The sequence below is a fragment of the Alligator sinensis genome, unplaced genomic scaffold, assembly GCF_000455745.1.
Source record: "Alligator sinensis unplaced genomic scaffold, ASM45574v1 scaffold1208_1, whole genome shotgun sequence".
In the NCBI taxonomy this organism is placed as follows: Eukaryota; Metazoa; Chordata; order Crocodylia; family Alligatoridae; genus Alligator; species Alligator sinensis.
In genome coordinates this window covers 528,885-539,087 of record NW_005842782.1, presented here as the reverse complement: position 1 = coordinate 539,087, position 10,203 = coordinate 528,885, and the positions used below count along the sequence as shown (strand labels likewise).

The 10,203-nt window shown below is 50.9% G+C and overlaps 1 protein-coding gene across 11 annotated transcripts in view; it reads right to left on the bottom strand.

Annotated features, from left to right (window-relative positions):
• Positions 1 to 10,197, bottom strand: part of ATAT1 (alpha tubulin acetyltransferase 1) — a 28,916-nt gene extending 18,719 nt beyond the window's left edge. For all 11 annotated transcript variants that reach the window (XR_003096492.1, XR_003096493.1, XM_025217028.1 and 8 more), the window contains exons 1-6: positions 9,776 to 10,197; positions 7,135 to 7,195; positions 6,757 to 6,848; positions 3,430 to 3,490; positions 2,870 to 2,983; positions 1,282 to 1,383 (exon numbers count right to left, since the gene is read on the bottom strand). Coding sequence is in view for 9 of the 11 variants with exons in the window: in XM_025217028.1 (XP_025072813.1) it covers positions 1,282 to 1,383; positions 2,870 to 2,983; positions 3,430 to 3,490; positions 6,757 to 6,848; positions 7,135 to 7,173 (408 nt within the window). In the remaining 2 variants the exon portion in view is untranslated. The remainder of the gene's footprint in view (positions 1 to 1,281; positions 1,384 to 2,869; positions 2,984 to 3,429; positions 3,491 to 6,756; positions 6,849 to 7,134; positions 7,196 to 9,775) is intronic.
• Positions 10,198 to 10,203: the final 6 nt, after the last annotated feature.

The following is a 10,203-nucleotide window of genomic DNA, read 5'->3' as shown; positions in this document are numbered from 1 at the left end:
GGGAGGAAGGGGGCAGGGGCAGGCACTGCCCAGGTGGGGGAGGAGGAGGGGCAGCTCTCACTGCTGCTTGCACCCTGGGAGGGCATGGGGGGGAAAGGGAGTGCATGTGCCCCCTGGACCTACGAGGGGCAGTGGGACAGGCTACAGCCAGGGCTGCGCTGGGCTCTTCTCGGCGCAGGCATTGGCAGGATGCAGCATCCACCCCAAATTTCACCTCCACTCCGCTCCCAGTGTTGCTGCCGCTAGCTGCCCACTGCAGCCCCGGCTCGATGTCCCGCTTCCACCCATGCGCCAGGAAGAGCCGGGGCTACATTGGGCAGCTGGCAGCAGCAGCACTGGGAGCAGAGCAGCAGCAAAATTTGGGATGGATGCAGCATTCTTCCAGTGCTGCCAGCACCCGCTCCAAGCCCAGCCCCCTCCAAGAAGAGCCCCACACAGATATGGGGGCACACACCCCTGTTCCATCCTGGGGTGCAAGCAGCCCCCCCCCCCCCAAGTCACAGCTCCAGCCCCCCTGCCTAAGCAGCGCCTGCCCCTGCCCTTGCCCCCTCCCTCACTGCATGGGGTGTTGATCTGCCCCCGCCCCGCCCAAGCCCTTGCCATCCCTCCTCCCCTTCCACCACACTGGACTTACCAGCTGAAGGCAGCTCTCCACGCTGCCAGCTGTGCTCCTCGCTGCCTGAGTGCTGCGCTGCAGCTGCACACAGCACAGGTATTTAATCGGCCAAATTACTGGCCCCATTGGGCCAGTATCTGATACAGCCAGTTTTCTTTATATCAGGACCAATCTGATATCAGACCAATGTATCAATGCACCTCTAATGGGAAAGTCATTGGAGGACTAAGGAAGCTGGAGTAGTTGAGCCTACATTCTCCCTGCAAAGCAGACAATTGGCAGGAGGAATAGGTGCACTATCTGACCTAATTCTGAAACTAATGCAGATCTCATATTACAACAGAAAATATAGCAGCCCTGAGTCTCTTCCATGCCAGGGACTGGGCAATAGTATGTATGAACCCAGGACACACACTGTAAGAGTTGAGGAACTTAGAATCAGGCCCTCCGGTAGGGGCAACCAGCTTCTCTGCAGCTGCCCCATCTAAGTCAGGCCCTGTCAGCTTACCCTGACTCTGATAGGGCAGGAACATGTGTGGTATGCAGCCAAGAGAGCACCTGTTCCTGCTCAGTCATTCATCCCCACAATCCCAGTGCCAGGGGTGATGGAAATAGGATTCCCCACAACAAGACAAACATGGGAGAAGGCAAAGCATGCCACCCACCTGTGATATGGTCTCCTTGAGATTGTAGTGCTTGCGTAAGAAGCAGAGGAGTTTCTCCGAGGGGCGGTCCACAGCCAGCTGATGGGGCTCCACACGCTCACTCTGAGAGAGTAAGAAGGGGCAGTCAGGGGGATGAAATGCACTCAAAATACACCAGGATCTTCGGCTAAGAGACTGGCTGACTCAAGGGGTAGGGAGAACAGTGTACAAGGCCTCCCCCTCCAGGAAATACTGTTCCACCCCAGCCAGGCTGGGAACAAGACATGTGACTTTTTCTGTCTAATGGAAACTAGCTCCGACTTGACTCTTGGTCCAGGCAGCTGGTTAGTCAAGGGCACAGGGAGTATACATGGGGCCTTCCTCTACTGGGGGTGCCCCCTCCAACCTGGCCTGTGGTGGGGACAAAGAAACAAGGCAGCTCTCTAGGGTACACTAGTTCCACTCCAGCACCAGGTCAGTAGAAATGTACCATATTGTCCCAATTATATGTTGAACTCCTCCTGTCTCCAAAAGAACTATAACAACTGTAGTCAGCCTATGAGCCACCTTAACCAGATGAATATGGTACCACTGTATTGAGCAGGTGATCCTGTGCAGCATCCATAAGGGTCATGCTGGCTGCCTGTTAAGGGTATAACAGGGTCAACTGTTCTGACATCGTGGCAGGATCTGCTTATATGGGGAAGGGCCTCTGGTGATCTCTTTGGTCTGCTGCATTGGCTGGGAGTAAGGCAGGGCAAGACCTCAGAACCCTTCTGAGCCCTGTGACAAGTTGAAGCTTCCAGACCCCAGTCTCCACTGCAGGGAGATGGGACACTGCAGGTCCTCAGCTCTGAGGCAGATCATCAGTGGAGCCATGGAACCAAGACAACCCACAAGGCGATCTGGCAGAAAAGCATGCACAGCTCTGTTGAACCTTGCCTCTACTTCACTTTAAGTTGGTCAAAAACAAGAGGGAAACATTCTGCAAAATGTTCCCTCCCCCTCCAAAAGTACTGTATCAAAACACACAACCATGCACTTTCTCTTCCACCAGATTCCTCAAAGATTAGTGAAATTTGGATTTTGAAGATCCAGGGCTTTGGTTTTATCTGTCACGTGACATTTGAATCCCCAAATGCAGTTCCAATCTGGGTTTTTAACAAGGGCCTGTCAATGTTTAAACCTATGAACAATTTCTACTTAGCTAAAAATATTTATCTTGATAACTATTACCATGGAGTTCTAGGCAGAAAACAATATAGTAAGTCTTGGGCAAAGTTACCTTTGGTACAAAGGATGCTTTTTAAATTTAAGTATTTTTAGTGCATTTAACCTGTTGGATCCTTCCTTTGGTTGTCTGATTCTCTAGTGGGATTTTGTCAGGGCAGTAACAGTTCAAGGATATCTATAATTATCAAACTATTTTGGGAAGAGGACATTTTTCCTAAAACTGTCCCTGAAAATGTGGATGGACCAACTGTGGTGGTGAGTAAAGCGGAAAGATGAAGGAACAGATGGACCGATGACAGCCTTTGCACTGACATGAAGCCTTACAGCAACTGCCCCCTGCCTAAGGCTTGTGGGCATGGCAGCCCTCTCATCACACCTGCAGCATGTGCTGGAAGAGCTCTTTGCCATAGCCGTGCCTTTGCAGGGACTCATGGATGTAGAAGTCCAGCACACAGAGGGGCTCCACCTCATTGTGAGCTCCATGGCGATCCTGGAGGAACAAGGGGGACAGAATCCATGGACTGATGAGTAAGTAGGCAGGATACACAATAAAAAAATTGTCCCCAAAGGTCAGACAGCCCAGGAATCCTAACTCCCAAATGCTCACCTTTCTCTAACCCCCTCTCCATTTCTCTGCCAGAGCTGAGGACAGAACCCAGAGGCCCCGACTCCCAGCTGACCAAAATGGCCTCTCTACTTCCTGATCATATTATAGCACATTGCTCTCCCCACCAAGGAGGTTGATCCAAGTGCCTCTTATCCCAGAATCAGCTGATCATGTAAATGGAAAGTAAAAGGTCAGCAGTTTCCCCCACCAGATACTGCACTGGGTGCATCACAGACTGTGGGGAAAGCACCCCTTATTCTACGGTTGCCCCATTGTATGCGACAATGGGGCCGTGAGGGGAGAGCACTACCTAAAGGACAGCAACTCACCAGCACAAAGAGCTTCTTGTACCCAACCTTGAGGAAGCCAATCACAGCACCTTTCCCAGACCTGAAATGGGGAAGGAGAACAGAGAGCCTTAGCAAAGGGAATGAAGGGAACAACTGTGAAAAGACGATAGGAGACCCTTGCTCATAGGACACCCAGGTTGTTCCATCTCTCGACCTGCAATTCCTCCAGTCTTTATGATTTTGGCAGCATCAATACAGGAGAGACACGGAAGGACAGGTCATTCAATGGGTTCCCCCCCACCCCTCCACTATTCCTCCAGTCTCTATGGTAGGAGAAAACCAGACAGGGGAAGACTGAAGATCTGTGGAACTCACTGTTGTAGATTATTAACCTGATATCAATCTACAAGCTTGAAGGCAAGAACTGATGCCTCCTTTGGAAGGACAGGATGGAGAGTTGAGCAAGGAATCTATCTCCACTATGTGACAGTACTGAAGGCTGAAGTGTATTTTTAAGGAAGTTAATGGTTTCTTCAGAAACATCCAGCATTGCCCAGGGGAGGGGTCAGGCATTCCAAGGAGGTGAAACATTGAACCAGGTGGTTCTGCTGGTCTGGTCAGGAGAAAACCCAGACCTGGCTGGGCTTCCAGAAACCTGATGGGATTCTACCCATGACTGGTCAGTAGACATCGAGGGCTATAGGTTGTATAGACAAGACAGAGTAGGGAGAAAAGGGTAGGGGTGTAGTGCTCTATGTTAACAAGCAGTACATGTCCTTGATGATCAGGATGGGTTCAGAAGAGGGGCAAACTGAGGCGCTCTGGGTTAGAATGCAAGGGGGTTGCGGGGAAAGGGACTTGATAGTGGGCATCTACTACAGACCGCCTCACCAGGGGGATGAGCTGGACCTGGAATTTTCAGGTCAGTTCATGGAGGCTGTAAGGACAAGGGATGTAGTTGTCATGGGTGCCCTAAACTACCCAGACATCTGCTGGGAGAATCAGTCAGCCAGGTCTGAACGCTCAGGTAGGTTTTTAGCCTGCATACAGGACCTCCACCTAGCCCAGGAGGTCCATAATCCCACCAGAGGAAATGCCTTGTTGAACTTGGTCCTTGCCACAGGCAATGACCTGGTGAGGGATCTGCAGGTGCTCAACTACTATCGTCTGCTGGAATTTACTATCCAGCACAGGGTGGTGAATGCAAGCAGTAAGGCAAAAGTCCTTGACTTCAGGAGGGCTGACTTCAATGAGCTAAAGGGATTAGTGAGAGAGACATTGGGGACTCTGAGCTTCAATAAGATGGGAGTTCAGGACGGGTGGTTGTTCCTTAAGGAGACAATCCTCCGAGCTCAGAGGAAGTCAGTCCAAATCCAAACCAAAGGGGGCAAGAGTGCTAAAAAGCCCCCTTGGCTCAGTAAAGGCATCCAGGAGGGCCTGAGGGCAAAAAACATGGCATACAATCAGTGGAAGCAGGGGGCAATCACCAAGGAGGATTACACCTCTGTTGCTCATGATTGCAGGGAGGCGGTTAGGAAGGCTAAGGCAGAGATGGAACTAGAGCTGGCGACTAGAATTAAGGATAACAAAAAGTACTTTTTCAAATACATAGGGAGTAAGAAGAAGGCACCAGGTAACGTGGGGCCCCTACAGGACAGGTTTGGCAATCTGGTGATTGCAGAAAAGGAAAAAAGCTGATCTCTTCAAAGAGTTCTTTGCCTTCATATTTCTGAGCAGGGACTGGGACAACTCCCCCACTAGGATTATGGACAGGCTCAGGGGACATGATTCCATGCCTAAGGTCAGGGACAATCTAGTTAGGGAACTCTTGGAGGGGCTGGACTTGTATAAATCAGCAGGTCTGGATGTTCTTCATCTGAGGGTACTGAGGGAATTGGCAGAGGTCATAGCAGGGCCCCTGCCACGGCTCTATGAGCACTCGTGGTACTCTGGCCAGGTACCAGAGGATTGGAAAAGGGCCAATGTGGTCCCCATTTACAAGAAGGGGAGAAAGGAGGACCCGGGTAACTAAAGGCCAGTTAGTCTCACCTCTGTCCTTGGGAAGACCTTTGAGAAAGTTATCAAGGAGCACATCTGCAGGGGCCCAGCATGGGAAGTAATGCTCAAGGGCAAACAACACGGGTTCACTGAGGGCAGACCTTGCCTGACAAACCTTATTTCCTTTTGCGACCAGGTCACAAAGTCCTTGGATGCGGGTGCTGAGGTGGATGTCGTCTACCTGGACTTCAAGAAGGCCTTTGACACTGTTTCTCACCCCATTCTCTTAAAAAAAACTAGGCAACTGCAGCATTGATGCCCAAAGTCAGATAGGTGGCAAACTGGCTCAGTGGTCACACCTAGAGTGGTGGTGGATGGGTCATTTTCAACCTGGAGGGATGTGGGCAGTGGGGTCCCCCAGGGCTCAGTCCTCAGGCCTGCACTGTTCAACATCTTTATCAGTGACTTGGAGGTGGGCATAGAAAACACATATGACAAAGATGTGGGGAGAAGTGGGCACATTGGAGGTGGGGGACAGAATCCAGCTAGATCTAGACAGGTTGCACAGGTGGGTGGATGAGAATAGGATGAAATTCAATGCAGACAAGTGCAAGGTGTTGCATGTACGGTGAAGGAACCTGCAGCATACCTATAGGCTGGGGAACACCCTTCTCAACAGCACAGTGGCTGAAAGGGATCTTGGAGTCATTGTTGACTCCAGGATGGACATGAGACGCCAATGCAAGGAAGTGGTCAGTAAGGCTAACCGCACCTTGTCCTACATCTACAGATGCATCACAAGCAGGTCTAGGGAGGTGATCCTTCCCCTCCATGCGGCACTGGTCAGGCCACAGCTGGAGTACTGCATCCAGTTCTGGGCACTGCACTTCAAGAGGGATGTGGCTAACCTTGAGAGGGAATAACAGCCACAAATTGATTGAGAGCAGGTTCAGGCTTGATATCAGGAGGTATTACTTTATAGTTAGGGCTGCCAGGCTCTGGAATGGGCTCTCAAGGGAGGTGGTGCTCTCCCCTACCTTGGGGATGTTCAAGAGGAGGTTGGATAGATATCTGGCTGGGGTATTATGATCCCAGCACTCATTCCTGCCCAGGGCACGGGGTTGGACTTGATGATCTGTTCAGGTCCCTTCCGACCCTAGAAAATATGAGACTATGAAACAGGGAGAATATTGGACTGAACAAGCCCATTGCTCTGATCTAAAGAGGCAGGAAAGACTGATAAGAAATCAGAAGAGCCCATGTGTTCTGATTCAGAATGACATACCCTTCTCCACATGTATACAGGCTTCCCACAAAGTGATTCCTTTGGGGTCAGCATGGGAAATCAAACCAAGGTCTGAAACTCACCCTTTCACATCATGATCCATCAAGATATAGAGGACATGGCGGTTTGTCTGCATCCGTGAGGCACTGGTGATTGGAGCTGGCAAGTTCTGGGCCTAAAAAAATTAAAGATTTAGGATTGCCCAAGCCTGCAGGCAAAGCTGGGACAGGGAAGAAAGGAGAACACAGCTCAGGGCTGGATTAAAACCGTTCCCCACAGAGATGACAGGGTAACAGTAGTTGGGTGAGGAGTGGATGAAGGGTATGAGGAGACTTCATGGCTGAATGAGCACCTCCCCCTCACACACTGCTCCTTGTGCTCTCTTCCCCCCACCCCACCTTATCCCAGTCCAGACTTCTGAAACATGCCCTTAAATCTGTGATTTCTGAAGCCACACTTACCTTGGCTGAGGCCTTGCCCATCTCATCAATGACAGTCATGAGCTGTTGCTGCAAGCCCTCCCTGACAGGAGAAGGACAGAAAACCAAGGGGTTAAAACCTATTGAGGCCTGATTCATACGTTGGAGCAGGATCCAACCCTTGCAGAAAAAGGTCAAGCCAAACCACTGCACAACTGGGTAAGTGCATATTTACATTAATAAATAAATGCCACCAAGCCAACCTTCTACTGTTCTAGCAGCCACCCAGAGCAAATCTACCCACACACTGCCCCCCCACCTCACAACTGGAAGTGAAACCCAGGAATCCTGATGCCCAGTCCACCCTGTTCTAACCACTAAATGCCATAACTCATTGAGAATTAAGGGCAAACCCCAGGAGTCATAGAATCATAGAAAAGCAAGGCTGGAAGGGACCTCCACAGGTCATCCAGTCCAACCCCCTGCCTGAGGCAGAGTCATTCCTACCCACATCATCCCATAAGAACCATAATCTAAATTCTACATAAGACTAACCTCCACCCTTACAACACACACATAACACCCTAACCCACCAAAGGTAAAGCAGAGGAGCCATGGCAGCCAATGACCTGCTTCTATGAAATGTCAGTATATGCTCAGGAGATACCAGCTCAACAGCCATGCACCTGGCTACAGAGGAAGGCAAAAACCCTCACAGTCCATACCAGTTTGAACATGGAGTAAAATTCCTTCCTGACCTCAAATATGGCAATCGGTCTGACCTTGAGTAGAGGGGGCAAGACCCTCTAGCTAGGAACATCTGGCTTTGCCCCCAGCAGAAGCACTGGCACACCGCATTTAAAGTCCCCAGCTTTGGCTGTAGCCAACACTCAATGCCTCTGAGGAGGCTTAAAAACACTGATGCAGGTAGCAGAAAAGTGTGTGTGCGGGGGGGAGGGGGCAACCAGCAAAGCCCAGAACCATGGGAAATACCTAAGGTAGAATAAAGGCATAGCTATGCCTAGATCAGCCCTGACCAGTAGTTGTCCAACCTCTTCTTGAACACGTCCAGTGATGGAGTCCACAACTTCCCTAGGCAGTCTATTCCACTGATTTACATTTTCTATTTTAAGCACTAACCCACACTTCATTCCAGAGCTGGAAAGAGAAGCCTAGAGGCCTGGATACCCAAGCAACCTGCTCTCTCTGCTAACCTCGAGTCTATCCTTCAACACAAAATCCGTACAAAAGCCGCAATGTAATGGTCTCAGGGGAGCTTGTAACAGGGTTGTCACAACCCATTCCACTCTAGCATAATACCCTGGGCATGGCATCCATGAAGCAGCAGCTGAACAAAGGGATTTAAATCAGCTTGAATGTCCATGACATTCTGCTGCCTGCTCCAAATCCCCACCAAACTGTCTCTAAGCATATGAAAGGAGAAGGATAATTTGTGGGGAAGGGAATAGCAGGAAGAAAGGGGAATGGTGTCAGCTGCAGAGCAAGAAAGAAGCAGAAACTGAGCCTGTGTAATTGTCTTCACGGAGAGAAGCTGGGCGTCTGAGCGCTGAAGATTTTGAAGGAGGTCTGGACAAAGGCCTGGGGAATACCCACTGCTGTGGCCCCCACCTAAAGCTGGAGCCAGCTGGATCTAATGGATCTCTGGCTTCTCCTGGTTTCAATAATGCCTTTTTTCCCCCCTCTTTCTACACAAAGAGCTGTGTTCCAGACCATTTGGTCCTGATTTATGAATAACCCCCAGGAGTCCTGACTTCCAGCCCCACCCACTCTAGCTCACCAGACCAGACCTTACCTGACTCCCAGAGCTAGGCTAACAGCCAGGGCTAGGAAGCCAAGTGTTCTGACACCCAAACACACACACCCACACCCCCAAACACACATACTTTTCTTGATCTTGTGCCTGGGGAGGACCAAAACCACTCCCTAGTCAGGGCTAACTCACTGCAATGAGTGTAAGGTATTGACGCATGACACCACTGTGCTAGGATGGCACAGGAGGAGATCTCCTAGCTCACTGATCACACTAGGTACTATCTGTCACAACATGCAGGTTCTGGCTTGTCTTCAGCCTCCGCCCAAGTCCCATTTAAATAACCCGGTGACGCAGGGATGCCAAATACCCAGTAAGGTCAAGGAGAGGACACAACAGAGTTTAAACAGAACAAACACCACGTGGATTTACTCCACGTGCCCATGAACATAATGTCCCATCACGCCTCATCACATACTGAAGAAACACTGCAAGGTAGTTATTAACCATCGTGCTTGTAGGGCAGAGGACAGCATTTACCCATCAGGCCCCGAGGCAGGGAGGATGGGCAACCAGTTATCACGATGCTCTAGTGCAGTTACCCTGGGGTACTCTGAGATCCTTTCAAAGGTCCTGCGAGATACCATGCAACATCAGCCCTATCAGGTGTGCAAACAGGATTCACCAGATAAACCCAGCAATTTCCAATAGGAATCTGTAGCGTTAAAAACATCCCGTTTCCAGAGTTCTTTGCAACACAACTGCTCTGTTACAGCAGTTCTCAACCTTTTGGGGGACTTTCAAGGCCCGCCTTGATAGACAGGAGGTTTCCTCCATAACTTTTGTGACTTGAGTGGCCCTCCCCATTTAAAAAAACCACAGCATCTATGAATTATTTATTACAGGACCTACCTCCTTGCAGAAGGGTCGGGAAGTCTGGGCAGCGGAGCAGCTGGGCAGGGAGGGAGCGCCTGAGCCTGCCCTCACCTCCTTTTCACCTCACAGTTGGAGCCCAATCCTGCCCTTACCCGCTTTTCTCCTAGTGCCTGCAGCCTGATCCTCCCCTTATCTGCTTTTCTCCTCACACACCCTGCAGCACCCTGCAAAGGGCTCAGTGGCACCACGGTTGAGGATCGCTGCTTTCTTATTCGTCTTCCAGGCAGAACGTGGGTGAAAAGTAAGCACTGGGATGGTCCCGGGGTGCCTCGAGCGGCACAAGGGGGGGCCTCAGCTCCAAGGAGAGCTCGAGAGCAAGGGCAGCCAGGGCTCGGCACGTCCCCAGGCCTGGCGCCACGGCTCCCACGCACCCAGCAGCGGTGACGCTTCACACGGGGGCGGGG